The sequence below is a fragment of the Aquila chrysaetos genome, chromosome Z (assembly GCF_900496995.4).
Source record: "Aquila chrysaetos chrysaetos chromosome Z, bAquChr1.4, whole genome shotgun sequence".
Classification (NCBI taxonomy): Eukaryota; Metazoa; Chordata; class Aves; order Accipitriformes; family Accipitridae; genus Aquila; species Aquila chrysaetos.
The window spans coordinates 46,694,213-46,711,316 of NC_044030.1; the positions used below are offsets into that span (position 1 = coordinate 46,694,213).

The following is a 17,104-nucleotide window of genomic DNA, read 5'->3' on the forward strand; positions in this document are numbered from 1 at the left end:
GTGATTCATAAGTTTTATGAATATCTGACAGGATATTGCCCTAAAATATTTATTGGTAACAGTGCTAAGAATCAAACAACAAACTCTGTCCTCAAAATTTAACTCTGTTGCTCAGCTGCTGTGTGTTGAAAGCATATAAGCACCACAGCAGATGAACAGATTTATGAATTTTTAGAACTGATGAATTTGAAGAGTGGCAACTTCCACTAAATTAATGTATTGCCTTTGTCCTCTGTGCATTTCATTGCTGTAGGTGAAATGACTAGTTCCTTTTAAATTAATGGCAAGATCCCTGCTGCTGTCAATGAAACTAGCTTACCTAGCAAGGCCATCCTGCAACAGGGCTTGCTCTTTATCTGAATGTCTAGAAGGTCAGGGCTAAAGCCATAATTTTCATTGAGGAGCTCTCATTTACTCTCCCATTGTGTTCTGACCACTTGTGCCCTAAAGTTCTGCTTTAAGAACCGAAAGGCAAGAATAATTTGTGTTTCTCACTACGTCAGTTGTGTTCTAATACAACTGGTTAAAAGATTCACATTTTCAAAACTTTGAGGAACATTTGCTATAGCAAAAAAGAAAAACAGAGAAAAGAAATTCACCACCTTTTATCACTCTACTTTTTAGTTAAGAATTATTAAAAAAATACCTCAAATGTTTCCCTTTTCAAGAAAAAGAAAGGAAGAGTGAGAACGGCAACAGAAACACATTTCCAGATCAACTTATGAGAGAACAAACAAAAAAAGTGCACCTTTCTGAAGTGACACGGATTCTTTCATCATTGGAGGAATTGAATCTGTCATCCTTTTCTCTAAAATATTCTTCTATGCACTGCTCTTCAAAATCATGGACTTTTTTCAATTCATCCTCAGTTATAAAAAGTTCTGTGGAAACAATGGAAAAATGTGAATTTGGCAAAGATTAACATGTGAAATTAATTACATTCTTCTTATTGTGGAATTCATGGGCTAAACTTTCAAAAGCAGGCTTCGAATTTACCTGGCACTTTGGTATGAAAGCAGATAGATGCAGCTAATTACCAAATTAGTGGCTTCAATTATATATGATTCTGGAGACAGAAACACTTAAGCGGGCAAATGCTGAGCAAACATGAATGTGTTTTGATTGCATGAGATCTAAACACAGCTGTTGGACAGGTCCTGGAGAGATGGTGGGAGCCAAAGCCCACCTGTGACCTAATACAAATACACTCAAATTAGCAGACTGCTAGGAAAAGAGTCTGAGAGTACAGAGGGTCTATCTGACATGGCAAGAGCTGATATCTGCAGGCAGCAGCAAAGGCTGTGGCAGACAGTGTGATGTGAGTGGGGGGTGAGCAGTCAGGTTGCACTTCCATCTCAGTGCCACCACATGGCTCCAGCTCCCTCCTCACAGAGAAGTGGGCTGTGGCATGGGCTAATGTTGGGGAGAGATGCACATCCTTTAGCTCCCCGCCTCTGGCATATACACTGGGGGAGGTGGAGATCTCCTACTTTGAAGAACTAGATAGAGAAGAGGAGAGAAAATGTTATCAAAATAATCTGGCAGGTTTTCCATCATGCTTATGGGAGTTTGTATTAAAAGCGTCTGGAGAAACTACTCCTCCAGTTTGAGTCAGTGTCAAGGAGAGAACATGTATCTACAAAATAATTACTTCTCACCATCTTTCAGCTTATCTAGGCAAAAAGTGTGTTGGGGGCAAGTGTATGCTGTTTGCTCAAAAAGTAGGAATGCTCATGTATTTTCAGAAATAAAACCGAGATCTGGAAGTGCGATGGACTGTAAGAAGAATTTCAGCAATAACGGACCTCTAGCAACAGCAAAACAAACCCCCTTGCTTTAAAGGAACAAAGGGGGGAACAACCCCCCAAAATCCCAGAAAAACATAGCCCCATTAATGCTCTGAGGAAAACTAAGGGTTGGGCAGTGCAGGTGAAACTAAATGATTCAGGTAAGATTTTTGCAGTTAAAAGTAGGTCTCTCTTGGAAATGTTACCAAGGTGCTGGACTTAGTCTTCATTCATGTCAAACACTAGATATTACCAAGGGCATTGGAAAGTCCCACTCTGTAAATTGTCTAAGGCTTACTTAATCCATAGTCTCTCTCATCTGGGTCGCTTTCATGCTTCCGCCATCTGCAGCAGAGGTGTTGGAATATCATAGTCATATGGCTGAAAATGATCAGAGGCGGTGGGAGAACAGGTCTTTCATGAAACGTCATGATCAGCTGATATCTTTGAAACTTCCATACTTGGTTGGATATGGATTTGACTTCAAAAAATGTATTGCTAGAAGGCAAGAAAAGGAAAATAACATCAGATTGAAATGGTTTTGGGTACTTTGCTGAAGATGATATGACAACACCTTAATTAGACACATTTCACTAAAAGTGGCAAATGTTTCCTTGTCACAAAAAAGAGGAAGAAGAACAAAAGAAATTAATAAGTTCGTGCTTCAGCAAAGCACAGTTGCAGTCAGCCATTTCAAAGTATCTTACTACTGTGTACATCTGCTCTGATTCTTACAACAACCCAACAAGACAGGAAAGTATTTTTATTCTTGTTTTCCATATCAGGAGTGAATGATGCCATAACTGAACTTTATATATTTTTGGCTTCTTTTCCCTGATTCCCATCGGGTGTCTGTCCTTGGAAATGAGACAATGTGAAGAACTTGGCATTTCCTTCATTCCCTGGAGACAAGCTAATGCCTCTTTTGCTCTCACCCTCACATCCTCTGAAAATGGGGCTCAGCCAAAGTCTTCAGCTTAGCAGCCTTCTTAGGCTGTGTATAACGTCCATCCCCACCAAGTCAATAATTTGCAATGTGTCACTCACTTGAAAACAGCAATGAGGAGGTTCACCAAAAGGATGTTTGCAACCAAGAGGTAACAGGCCATGATGGCAGGAACAATCCATGCTCCTGTCTTGCAGGGAGGTAGCTGGATTATTTTGCCATCTTCTCTGGTTTCATTTTGACCACAAGGAGCTGGGAACAAAAATGCAAACAAGGCAAAATGGGAATGAATCTTATTTTTTCATTGCTTTTTACATAAATATTTAAATATTTATAAAGGCCTGCCTGCCAAAACAATATCTTCCAAATAACAGTGGCATTGATGCTCCCCCCAAGAAATCTGCACTTGCTATCACAGATTTTACAAGCTGCAGTTCTTGTTATTGTGTGGTATTTGCCATGAATATCAAGATATTCCCCTCAGAAATTGCAGGAGACATGCCTGTTGTGAGTAAGCTGCCTGGTTGCATACAGCTAAAATATCATGCTATTCTGGTAGTAATTAGTGGCTGTGCAAATAAAACGATCGAAATGTTTAATCCTGGAAAAAAGCTTATGTATTATTTTTTTTTTAATGGTGAAAGCTTGGTCTGTTTTGATTGATGGAGAGGGATGTGATAAATAGCATAAGGAAAAAGAAGTAAATGAAAGTAAATTAAAGAGTAGACATTTATTGCTGTGCATTGCACTGCCCCAAGCCCCTCTACGACATACTCATAATGACCCTCTGCTATTAAGGACTTTTGACTGCATGCCTAGGAACAGTTGGGGAGATTATCAAGTCTTTACTGTACCAGGTAAAGAGACATGTAGGCAGCAGAGTTGCCACCTGCTTCTTCCCCAAATGCTTTGGAACAAAAACGTTCTCAGTATTAATGTTGTAGAACTGAAGCAAGGGGAGAGAAAACACTGTGAAATAGTTTTCCTTGCTTATTTTTTTACATGCCTTCATGTGCTGTGGTGGGTGATCTACATTTGCAAGCGTGGGTCAGTTTTTGTCTTTCTAGCCTCAATCCTAGTGGTCTTAAGTACCTCTGTAATGAGCTCTTCAGGAAAATAACTGAAGCAGCAGCTTACATATACAAACCATCTTAGTAAATTTTGTGCAGCACTACAGCTAGCTTCCCCTCGTCCCCAACAAAGAGAAGTTTGAGGAATTTTCAAAGTGCTCAGCACTGGCTCATTCCTGCTTGTATCAGTGAGTTTCCCACTGACTTCACAGAAAACAAAGTTTGCCAATGCTGTATGTTTTGTAAAATTTCACCCTGTGTCAACAAATCCATGATTTCCAATAAAAACTATTCTTCTCAAAAAGGCCCTTCTGAATTTGGTTCACAGAGCATGGGATTCAACTGTGGTTGTCTCTACTGGTAATTATATGGTATTATGTGTGATTTGGGTACTTGATTTTGGCCACTACATATAACTGTTAGGCTATTACATATAGAAATATCATAGCCATATGGGGCAGAAGTATACATGATATATCAACTTCAAAAAAGAACTCTCCCAAAATATTCAACTCACAGAAAAAGAAATGGCAAAGCCAAATACAAGCAATACTACTTTTACAAGCAGCTCTGTTGTGTCTGGACTCATGGTGTCACTAGTCCTTCCTACTTACAAAAATACATTTTATTAGTGGAACAGGCTGAGCGTATGCTATTCTTTATTTCTCAGAAAGCATCACCTTGCAGATCGTTTTAAGTTACTGTGGATTTCATGCTTCCCGCACTGCTCCAAGCAGTGATTTCATTTATACATTCAAAATGCCATCTGTGAGCTGCTGTGAGTACAGGGCTATGTGCACTCAACCTTCACCCAGCAGCAACTGGGACATTCAATACCTCTTGGTACCAGCACTCAATGTGAGACTTACATTTCTGTTTGTGTGGAAACACTAACTTGCTCACATGCTGATTCAGAGCTACAAAGTCCAACACAGCACAGTACTGAAACCCATCATGATTTCACCAGTAACAAAACAATCATGCTATCAGTTGATGAAAACTGTTGTCCTTTTGTGTGCTGAAGAACAGAAGAAATAATGTCTTTTGTAGCAATGAGAGAAATTGGTGAAAAGCATATTTTAAACCTCAGATCAATGAGATAAAAAACTCAGCTCAAAGTCTGGTTACAGTTTTATTATCGCATTTTCTCTGTTAAAAAAAAGATAATTTAATCTAAAAAAAGATCAGCTTTGGCAACTACCAAGACCAAAAATTATTTATCCAGCTTTATTTGCCTACAATAGAGTATTTAGAATACCATTAATGCACCCCTGTCGGTTTATGCCACACAGTGATGGCCAACTTAGACTTCCTAAAAAGACAAGTTTCCATAGGTCTATTCTATACGTGCATACATGTTCAGCTTGTCCTGAAGGTTTGCAAATGATTTTCTCTTTGCACATTCTGTTGCGCGAACAGTTTTTAAATAACAAGGGAATACTAAACTCATTCCTTACTTTACAGAGAACTAAGCCACCACTTAATCTTCCCATCTTCATCTGCATGAGAAAATGTATGATGTGTGTCCAAAATGCAGAAGCCTGTGTTCCACTGCACATCACTGAACATCTCCTTCATCTTTAAACTGTAACATTAATTTTAAGGGATTTTTTTTCCACTACTAAATAAACTGTTTGTTTAAAATAGTTACTCCCAGGAAACCAGAAACAGAAATTTCTCTATGTGAAAAAAGACAGAGGACTCTGGCAGGAGACTAAAACTAGCAATGGTATTATTTTTAGATAATGAAGTACTTGTTTACATTTAAGAAATCAGAATTCTGTTTGTAGGGTTTGAGAAGACTTTGTTATGGTAACCCGGGACAGTTCACCTCTCCCATCCGAGTATGTCGAGTCCCAAGCACGTCTTATCTCCTTGTTACAGTAAGCTGGGGCAGTTCACTTCCCCCTCACCTGCACATACCCCGCAGGGGCACCAACGTGAAGGCCAGCTGCAGATCCCAGAATTTGGACAACAGGACCTCCATTACATCAGCAAGTTTGCTAATGAACGTAACAGGACAGTGCATATGCACGATATGTTAAGCAGTGCAAGTCTTATTATCCACGCCTGCGGTGCTTTCCCTTGAGCTTCACTCCCGAGCAGGTCTCCGCTGCGTCGGGTCCCCATTTGATCAGTGTCGGTGTCCCGGGGCTCCCACTGTTGTAACGCTACGCTTTACCTAAAGCCAAAGCTTTCACTTGCTGAGTATTGTGCCTTGTCCCTGAGGGATCCGCACCTGCCTTTCATGTGTAACACGGTTTGACCATTTTAATTATGTTTGGAGAAATGCAGTAATTTTTGTAGTATGTGCAGTAACACACCGCGATAACAAAGTTTTTCAAAGCACAATTTTAACATGTATGAAAACATACTCATCTTTTTACATTACAGACTTGCTTTAACAAAGAACACAGAGAGTACTCAATTCTAGTGAAATGTTTTGCTGAAGCAAATTCTGTTAGTATAACTATATGCCTATTTCAGGTAACTGAAAAACCCAATCAGTCTGATACCTACAGGCCATTGGATAAAGGTCAGACATTATGTCCTGAACTCAGGCTTTAGAAAATAATAAATGGCTGGAGTTTTAATTTCAATTACATGCATTAACTTCACTCAGCTTTCAAATACTGCATTCTGACATCTGTGGATGTACATATTTTTTGCATATCTTTTTTCCTTTTTCACAATCTCCTCCTATGCTTATTTTTCCTTCCTGGCTCCCTTTTACAGTTTCCTGTATGCGCCTTTCCTGCTACATACCTAACCCTTCCTCTTTCCTGGCCAGTGAATAGCTGCAAAGCAAACAGCAGTAACCCATGCTTCTCTGTGTTCCAGGCCTAAAGCAGCAGCAGAACTCGGGAAGAATTTGTTTCCCTGCTGTAATTACTGTCATGACATGGGCACTGCTCATTTTTACTGTGTATTGGGTGGAGAGCTTGGGAAACAATGTTTGCAAATTTATGTGTCATGACTTTTCCCCCAGCTGCATCCTTCCAAAGTAGTTGTGGGAAACAGTGGAGAGAGGAAAGTGCATAGCTGAACAACTTTGTTACAAAATAGCTTTTGCCTTTGATGAAAACTTCTTATATAAAAATGGATACCACTTTCACAATACAAGTTGATTTGTTTGAAATCATAAGAAACTGTGGAATGGGTTCATATGATCACAATTCTAAAGAATAAGGAAACCAATAAGTGCATATTAATGAACAAACCAACCCATCTTTTTTTTAAATTCAAGTCTGGACATTTTAAATGCACTTTCATCACCCTGTTTATGAGCATATAGGTACCTTACAATTTTGATCTGCACTGAACCCAAAGGATGTGAAAGCTTTTTATAATTTTTTAATGAAATGTCTAAGCAACGTTACCAGCTTGCCAACCTGGTAAATATTGAAAAAAGGCTAAGTGAGCTGCCTTGGGCTGTCCACTTCTTCACTGACAGAGAAAATACTGAACTCTGGGAACTCTGAATCTCACACCACTGCTCTGTTCATCAGCAGAAACATCCAGGGAGCTGAACAGTGTTTCAGTACTTCAAAAAAGTTGCTTTAACTACAGCATCGTGACCTTACATGTTGCTTCTTGCCCTCAGCCACATAAATAATGACTTTGAAGTGTCTCTCCAATCTGCTGGTATTTTAATCATAATTCATAGTAAATCCCTGTATTTTTCTTGTTCTCCCTAGTTCTTTCTCTCTCCTCGCCCTGTCTCTGCCCCCATTAAAAGTATCCAACCAAACAGAACCCAAACTATAACCTCAGAGGAGTGCTAGGAAGGGGAACACTACTGCAACTCAGGCCAGAGAGACTTTCAAAATGGTGTTTAGGCTGTGCACAAATTTTATCCCCTGCCTTTGTCTAACAATGCTAAAAATATTGTCTGTGCTGCAGATCTGCAATATAGATTAAAAAAAAAAAAGGGCAAAAGAAAACACAGGTATGATTTATTCTGTTTTGTGCAAAGCTGCTCTGTTTGTTCAAATTCCGGAATGATCCATGCAAATGACAGCCCTTACAGGAAGCTCCTACAGAGACATGAAAAGCATGAAACCTTTAAGATTGTATAGAATTTAGTATAAAATTTTCATTTATACTAAGAAACTTTCAAGAACTTTAAAAAATAATCTAGCAGACTAAGAAATTTAAAGAATTTTTAAAAAGTCTTTTGTAGTAATTATATTTTCCTCTTAAGTTCATTGGATAGTTAAAACCTGTGTATAATCGTGTCTCATCTTCTGAAACCACTGCATTCTGGTTACTTGGCATTCCTCCAGTACGAGTGAAAGAGAAGGAGGCCCCATCTTTTTCTCTTAAACTATGTAGGTTTTTCCAATAAGGGAGTAGGCACACGGAACAAACACAACCCAGACTGATCTTCAGATTCCAAATGGCACTTGAAATACTGTCAGCTGGAAAGAAAATCCAGATGCAAATCTGACATGTGAGACACCAGGCAAATCTGAAAAACAGCCCAAACCAAAAAAACCCAAACCCGTGTTGGCTAACAGCACTCTCTGTTGCCTTGCTTTCTGAATATAGGAAAATGTGAGGTCTGCTGCTAATTTTTTACAGGTGATTGCCATTTCTCAAGTTGCCATTTATGTCATCTATCTACATTTTTTACCAAGCAAACTCACTCCCCGAATAATCCTTTCCTCTTCAGTATTTCTTATATACTTCTGTATCCATAGTATTCTGGAAGGACAGATAGCTTTGCATGTGACAACTGCGCTGTGAATTTTTTGGCTAAAATTGCCAGCAATAGTGCCAAAGTAAGTGAGGTGAACTGAGGGAGAGATTTTACAGCATTTGTAGGTTTCCTTCCGGACAGGCATTCACTAAAGCAGCTAAGTGGCTGGCTGCTGCCCCATGGATCCCATCGAGCAGCACAAGGCTCAGGTGGATTAGGAAAAGCAGCCTAAAAGTGAGACAGTTGCATACACCATCACTGCTTCCCTGACCCGGATCTCCCTTCCTCCCCCAGCTAACATGGCTGTGATGAACTGTCAGCCTGAGAGGAACTACTTTGAGACTGGTTTTGCTCTTTTTGTTGAATTTACCTGAAAATTTGAACACAGTTCTAAAAGATTTACTCTGCTTCCCCGCCCCCGCCCCCCCGCTTTACAATTGGTTGATAGTCAGTTATTTGTAGGATTGTAGTATTTATGTTCATCACTGATAATAAATGACACCACTGAATACTGTATTCATACTCCCAGAAGTGAGGATATAATTCTGTCCCCACTTTTGAGTTGAAGATGAGATCACATGCCAACAGGACACTAATGCACACTCCAGTTAACATATGTATTTTAAAAATGAAATGAATACAGAAATTATGGGTAAAAAATGTAAATGTATATGATATGCATTATTTTAGAGTGAGGCATTTAGCTAGTGTTTAAACAGTGCAGTGTGTTGAGATAAAAATCAGAGTAGATCCACTGGATGGACAGGCTGCCAGCTGATGAGATGGATCCAGACATTGTATCTGGTCAGCCTTAATGACATGCTTCACAAATCGACAGAAAATTGAAAAAAAAAAAAGAAAAGTAGGTTAGAAATTTTAGAGTAGCATACTATTTTGTACTTTTCTCAGACACTAGGTAAATCTCTAGGAGTGTGGATCAGATGTATATGTGCTTCCAAGATCAGCACTTTTGCTGAATCCTAAACTTGCAAATAACAGCAATATTAAACACCAAAAATAAAGAAAACCACAAAGAAACCCTTTTCATGTTCTAAAATAATACTAATAAAAAAATCTGCTCCAAGCAATAAAGTTCAACTGCAGTTTAGATGTAGCATAACAATTTTAGAACATGTTTATCTTATTTGAGAAAGTACAAAGACTGTAGTACTCTAACATGAATACAGCGGCTGATTTAGCTTAGAACAACTTGGAAAATATATATAACAACAAATTTCCAAATAGTGAAAAAATGTAAGTATATTAGTAAAACCTTTTGGGTGCCAATCAGGTAATTTTGATTGTATAACAACATCACTAAACATTTGCTCGTGCTCCCAGTCTATTCCAGAGGTAACATTTTTGAGACAACCAAGCTTCAGACAGGCGTGATGTATTGCACATATTTTGTGCTGAAAGAGTGGCAGATTCTAATTCCCTGCATCATCTGTCTCTCAGGAAGGAGGAACTAGGTGCTGCTTTTCATTTTGGCATCACCACTTTTGCTGCAACTCCTAGTTTCCTTGACCTAGACAGAACAACAACATGTCTACACTTACAGCTGGAGTTGAAACCATCAGGAATTTTGCTTTTCCTAAGCCTCAGAAGTAATTATGCTGCATCTTTTTGCAAGGTTTAAATGTTGTACATCTGAATAACACACAAGACTATGATCAAATCCTTATGCAAGGGTATGGAGCCTGCCACCCTCTTTTCACACTTAAAAACCATGCTTCATTCAAAGACATTTTAGTTTCTCAGGTTTCAGGGTTCTAAACTATAATCAGCACTTCATTTAAAAAAATACCAGGAACTTTTTGTTCAGCCAGTAGCCATGTTTGTTGCAGTATGGTAGTTACTTAGTACAATATCAATAAATGGCCACTGGTAGAGGGACAGACAGAATTCTGCTTGTGGAAGGAAGTCATAGTTTAATGGGATAAACCTTTATCCCTCTCTTATGCTTTTGGAGTAAGATGAAGTTTTATACCCCCAGCTATTATGCCTTTGGAATGAAATGAATTTTTAAAAAGAAAAGAAAAGGAAAAAGGATAAAAATGAGGGAATCAGGTAAAAAGCTAAACTCAGTGAGAAGCTTTGTGATTTTAGGTATTTCCTTATTTCCTTACATGCCATCCTGCCTCTGAAAACCAAGTGGAGAAGTAAACATAAAAAAGAGGTTTCATCTGCATCCACAGTAATGATTCTGTGCTAACCAGGAAGAAGAAATGAACATGGAACTGCTGAAATATCTGCCATGTGATACATATACTTCTGTCCATCTGAAACTCTGTTAAGTTGGGTGCATTTTTGGTGATATAGATACATTTATTCCTTAACCAGCTCAGGAAAAATCAACACCTTTTTTTCCATTCAAACTTGGTCAATACTGAAAAAGCAGAAGATAAATTATGAAAACACTGCCCTTTCCTAAGGTGGTACATAGGATAAAAAGGAATATCCTAAACAGAGCTTTAATGGAGGCCATCTGCCACTGGAAAAGATACTCACTTCTAAATGCTGCCAAGGCTTACACATATTTAAGTAGGAATGATGAAAATCAGTTGCATGTCAGTATTTGCTAAAGATACATTGTTTGTGATTCTTAGCTTGTTCATCTACCGCATCATTTCACATGATCACCCCTCTCCTTTGGCATAATACAACAGGTAGCACCAGGAGGTTTAATTTAAATAGAAGACTGGCATTTTCCTGATCACCAGCCAAATGAATCCTGAGGAGATAGTATATGAAATACTGGCTTTCATTCTGTTTGCACTGATGAGAGCACAGTCTTGCCTTACAATAAATAAATAAAGCAAAATTCTAATAATGGATCTACTGTCTCCAAAGAATTGCATCACATGGTTTAGCATAAAGGTGGTGGCAGTCAGTAGGTAACAGAGAAAAGAAAACACATTGGATTAGATCCTCATGAAGTGCAGGAGCTGAAGGTCTAACCCAGTATAATTGGACCTGATGCTCAGTATGAAGTTAGGTAAAAAGTATTTAGGTCTAAAATCAAACCAATGGATGAGAAAAAAAGAAGTGACTTTTCATGTCCCAGTTGTATCAGCAAACTCATGGTGGATACCTGGGAGGGTATCCTTGTCACCCAACTGGTAAAAGGGAACCATTTAAAATGTTCTTTATATGCAAGGTAATTTAACATTACAGATTTCTGGTTAAATAATTGTGAAGTGATGCCAGAAGCATGTTCTGAAACTGACACCCCAATATTAGCTGAAAAAATATTTTTGTGACGATTCTCTGTGATGAAGAAGTTCCTCTATCCTGAGCCATTTATTGAGCATACACACATGATCTAATAGGACATCATCTGATCAAAGTTGGATACCTGACTTTGTAGTATGAGAATCATAAACTTGCTTACGGTCTATCTGGTCTGCAAACACTTCCCCATAGATCATCCAATAAGGCATGTAAAAAATGTTTTTCGCCAGCTTCCACGAAGGCTCCTCATTGGGAAAGAGAATAGCCTGTCTTGCGACACCAAAGCTCATCAGAACCACCAACATGATGATGACAAAGTACATCATGTCTATCATCTGAATGTAATGACAGGAAAAGAGAAAGAGAGAGAAGGGACAAGAATTAGAGGAGTGTATTTGTCCATATTCCTACTATTATATGCTGCAAAAAAAGTTTGCAAAGCTTAGAAACAGAATTTTCAAAATCAAATTTTGAAAAGCCATTCTCAGTTTTATGCATAACAAATTTCATTTTCAAAGAAGTGAAGCAGTATTAATGTGTCCTTGGTTTTACCTAGTGTTGCTTTTAAGAACAATTTAAATGTTATGAATAGGCTTGAAAATACAAGATACCATCTGGTCACACCAGTTGCCTGAACAAGAATATAGGTTCACTGGAACGAGCAGCCTGGTCTGGGCAAGGGTCACGAGATGATGTATTGTTTATAGGCAGCTAGTGGCAACTGTACCAAAAAAAAAAGGCCTGACATGGATTATTTCATTCACTGGTAGTCATTGTCTTGGAGCAAAGGAAGGAGGCTGCATCTAACATAAGGAGTAACGTGTGGCAGAACAGCCTGTTACTGCAACATAAGGGACACCATGGTGGTAACCAGTGAGAAAGGAAAGCTGTGATACTGGCTGGACTAGAAATCAGCTTGGTGGGGGAGTATGACAAAGGACATATTTAAAAAAAAATAATGAACGTAACACAGGCACTCAGCTCGATTATTCTCCATTGTTGAAGGCCTAATTAGCATATGCACAAGTTTAATTAGTGCTTGCAAACAGTGCCTACCCATTTAAAATGTTCCTGGAAAAAGTGGGACAGCAATCCTAAGAGGTGCTGCAGAGAGGCTGAAGATTAGAAGAGGAGCTGTTCTAGAAAAGACCCTCCAGAGAGCAGAGCAATGGGCATCAAGCAGGTAGAGCAGATACACTTTATAACCCAAAATGAATGTGAAAAAACATGGGAGTCCTGTAAAGTCCCTGGTAAGATCCCTTTAAAACCTTTAGTTACAGGTTTACTTATAGGTCTTTAGTTATAAGGCTTGTTACAACAGAGCTGTTTTTCACAGCTTTGGATGTAACTTTTGTCTCTGGCCAAAACTCGACCCAAAACTCCTCTAAACCTGTGAGTTTTAATCCCTTCAGTCTCTGCATTTTCTGGCTCACCTGCATTCTGCCTTCCCTGCAAGGCAGGCATGCAACCAACCTGCACCTCACCTGGTTGCCTTATCACTCCATGGGGCACCTGCTGCAGCTCAAGAGCGGGGTTGCTCATGAGAAGAGCTGGTGGAAGAGGGGACTTATTTGCAGCAGATGGATCTGGCACTGCTGTGGGGGTTCTTCAGTTTTAAAGCACAAGGAGAGAGACCAGAGGTCAAAGTAACACTGGGGAAATATCTGACAGAGAAAAGAGAGGGATACAGAGGAACAAACAGAAAAGGATATTCTCATAATTACTGAGATAGGGGCTGTAGGTCGAAGACACCTGTAGGGCAGGGCTCTAGTAGGAGAGACTCAAGAAGCTGCAAAGAGGGAACTGGGGACAAGTGAAAAAAACCTAGGGGAAAAGAAAATCTCTTTATCTTGAGGTCGATAAAAAATGCGGGAAAGGAAAAAAAAAACACCTGGAGACATGAGAGAGGAAAATAAATGCCGAAAGAATTAAAAAACAGATAAGTAAATCACCAACATTCCTATGTTATTCCAAGCATTAATCTCTCAAGAAAACCTGATTGAAGAGGAATTCTAGATCATTGTACCTCAGACAGCATCCTGAAATGGAAAAGCTGCGTAATTACATTTAGTTCTTACTGCTTTTAGGGAAGGAATTTGGAGATGAAACCTGGTTCCTCCTTTCTTTTCTGATGAAACTTTGTTTCAGGTAGAAATATAGAACATGGTATCATGTAATATAACACCTGTTTTAAAATGTCATGCAAGCAAATAATGAATATTTGGTGGCAATTTAAGACAATTTCTTAAATGCTTCCAGTGTTTTTGATCAGGAATCACACAGGTTTGACGTCATGTTGCAAGAAATAAAATTTTCAGTTCTATTCTCTATTCAAGCTGCATATTAGCTTTTCCCTCCTTCACTTGGGTATCTTTCTAAAACCTCAGTAGCTTGTCTGAAATCCAGTGAAATACATGGGTGAGTTTCCACTGACTCTAATGGGCATTGTATCAGGGCCTTTGGCCTGTAGAATCAAATTACAATTGCTATTTTAATATGGCAATGGCCTTTTCAATCATTCTGAAAAACTCGTTAGTCACCTATTCAAAAAAGTGATAAAATGAGGAACTGTTGGTATAAACCTGCAGTTTTATAAACAAGCTGGCTCCATTTCCCCCTTTTTATTCGCAGAGAAGCTAAGAAAATGTAGACATTCCCACACAGTAAGGGAACTGATATACCTCTGACTCTCTTGACATGCCACAGTGATTTCATTTCATTCCCGAATAAAAGGGGAGTAAGTCTATCACTGTGCAGAGATCAGAAAAGCACATTATAATAAGCATATCCTGTTATTGAAATTAGTAGATAATAATAAACTTGGCCATTCAGCTTCCTTCTCCTATCTTCACCTTCGTTTTAGCCTATTGCTTTTAAACTACTCAAGCCCATTCCTGCCCCTTTCTTAATTTCACTTGCATATTTGTTCACCATGCCCAGAGGTAAAACATATTACAACTATTTTGTTGGATACAATGTAGAAGCAGGTGAAGAGAAAGTTCCTTAACATTGGAAAGGTGGAAAGAGTAATCTTTCTCCTCCTGAGTCTAAAACTTACTCACAATAGAAGCTCAGGATAAAAACTCAGGTATTAAATCTGGTCTGTTGAGGAACTCAATAGCTGTGATGGGCTTACTCTGGAGAAATATGTATAACAAGCTCGCTGTTTTCCATAGTACTGAACGGTACTTGCAAGACCATGAAATGAAAAAGACAGAGCCCAAGGAGGTAGATGGACATGTGATTTAAACTAAAATACACAAGGGAGCCCATTGCAGCCTGGAGCAAGCAGGTGCAACTCCTAGGGATGACTGTGCATGATATAGATGGTCTGGCCATGCATGCTTCCTGTATGCATTTACTAGTACATAAACTATTCATACTCCTGCCATGTTGTGTACATGTGATGTGGCCAGGGGACAGAGGCTGCAGTTATGCAAATGGATTTCTCATCTCACAAGGACACACCCAAACAGGAAAGATGGAAGAACATATCGATATGGAGCAAACTATAAAAGGTCACAGTCTTAATCATAACCATTATAGTTTTGAACATACCATGCCTATTACAACATACTTTCTTTGAGAGTCTCAAGGTACCAAACACATTTTTTTTACCATAACAAACTACCCTCCTTTACAACTAGTTGAGACATTTTCTGCAAATGGGGCAAAGATGTGTGGGATGAATGGCTTTGCTGCTGAAGAGAGATCTCAGAGAAAGACAAGCAATACATCATCTAACAGAACAGGGAGAGTCTAATCCTCAATTTTTGGGGTCTATGCTGAGGTTTTGATTCAATAAGGCACTGATTTCTAGCTTACATGAAAATGCTAATGTGTAAAAAAAATACAGATAAACCTGCAGTGATATCATTGGCTGAAGACATTGAGTGAAGAACATGCTGGTAAAACATAGAACAAGTACATCAACTTCTCTTACCATTTTCCCAATCATCATAACGTAAGGTCCCAAATACTTGTTTACTCCAAAGATGTCTAATAACCGTATATACCAGTAAATGATGTTAACACAGTATATCACTCGGCCATCGCTCCGGAGTGGCAGATCTTGCAGACGGAGCACCATCCCGACGGAGAACAGGAGGATAGCTATGAGATCAGTAACGTTCCAGTACTCCTGGAGCCAAACTTTTACTTTCTGTAACAGTTTCCCAGGCTCTGACATCAATATCTGAAGGACAGAGGACATGGAGAGGAAAGGAGCTGAGCTGTCTTAATGTAAGCTTGAAGAAATCTATAGTAAACAGATATACACCACACAGGCTGAAAGCAAAGCTGAAAGACTCCTATCATATAAATATCTCATGTACTCCTTGATTTTTTTGTGAAATCTTCTATTTCAGCCATTCTTAGCCTGTATCTATGTGTAAGATACTTTAAAGAAAAAGGACGAAAACCCCTCTTGCTCTAAAATCCCTATGAAATCAGAAGAAATATATGTTTACCTTTCTGTTTTCAAATTTATTGACTTAGAGTCTTGGAATAGAAGGAGAAATATAAAAGGATATTTCATCAGAAAATTCACATTTAAAGAAGCTGTAAATTTAAAGAAAATTATTCTAAAATGTGTATCAAACTGTCAATAAATGATTAATAAGCATAAAGATCTGGATTTAGCATTTAATCCACAGAGATACTAGCTACTACTTGGACCTGTTGTGGAAATTAAGTTCTACAGCTGAGGATATAATTCACAAAAATAATTAATCTTACCTTATGAATTTATCATCATTCTATTTGCAAGATAATTTGGGAGACTTGATTGTTTTCCTGAATTACTGTTGAAACTATTCCTCAAGTGATTTCTATGAATAATTCCTAGCTTTTAGTGAGTTAACAAGCTGTTTGTTTTAATTTTCTATATTTAGCCTCCGAACATTTGAGCAGACTCATACAGTTCCTTAAAAAGATGAACGCCATTCTTATAATTTCCTTATAATTCATTTTCAGAATGAATTTTAGGCTCATCTTCTGTGAACAATCTCCAACATCTGCTTAGAAACCCATTACGACAAATGTTCTTGATAAACTGTTGTGGAAAGGACAACTTGGGGTGAATGATTAGACAAAAATGGTGCACACGATTCCTGCCAACAGCTTCCCACCTACTGAGCCAGCGGTGCTTTGTCTCCATCAGTGTTGCAGAGTCCTCATGTGGCTACTGCCACTGTTCTTCTTTTTCTTTTGGTTATTGAACTACACTCATTATAGGCCACACAAGTAGTATCTTTTCCTCTGTTCTTTTTATTTATAATGTAGAGTTTACCATACAGTGTTTGAAATCTGCCTTTGAAGTCTAAGTGGCTGTTGCAAGACCATTTTTAGTCTAGTCCTCAAAAGC

General features: G+C 38.6%; 1 protein-coding gene across 13 annotated transcripts in view; it reads right to left on the reverse strand.

Annotated features, from left to right (window-relative positions):
- The window catches only part of TRPM3 (transient receptor potential cation channel subfamily M member 3), a 468,388-nt gene that overhangs the window by 15,023 nt on the left and 436,261 nt on the right, over window positions 1-17,104 (reverse strand). For 7 of the 13 annotated variants that reach the window (XM_030003866.1, XM_030003862.1, XM_030003868.1 and 4 more), the window contains 5 exons: window positions 15,683-15,934; window positions 11,864-12,074; window positions 2,835-2,985; window positions 2,086-2,285; window positions 749-881 (listed from right to left, as the gene is read on the reverse strand). In XM_030003866.1, the coding sequence (XP_029859726.1) occupies window positions 749-881; window positions 2,086-2,285; window positions 2,835-2,985; window positions 11,864-12,074; window positions 15,683-15,934 (947 nt within the window). The remainder of the gene's footprint in view (window positions 1-748; window positions 882-2,085; window positions 2,286-2,834; window positions 2,986-11,863; window positions 12,075-15,682; window positions 15,935-17,104) is intronic. The other 6 variants (XM_030003871.2, XM_030003870.2, XM_030003864.1 and 3 more) reach the window with 1 other exon arrangement.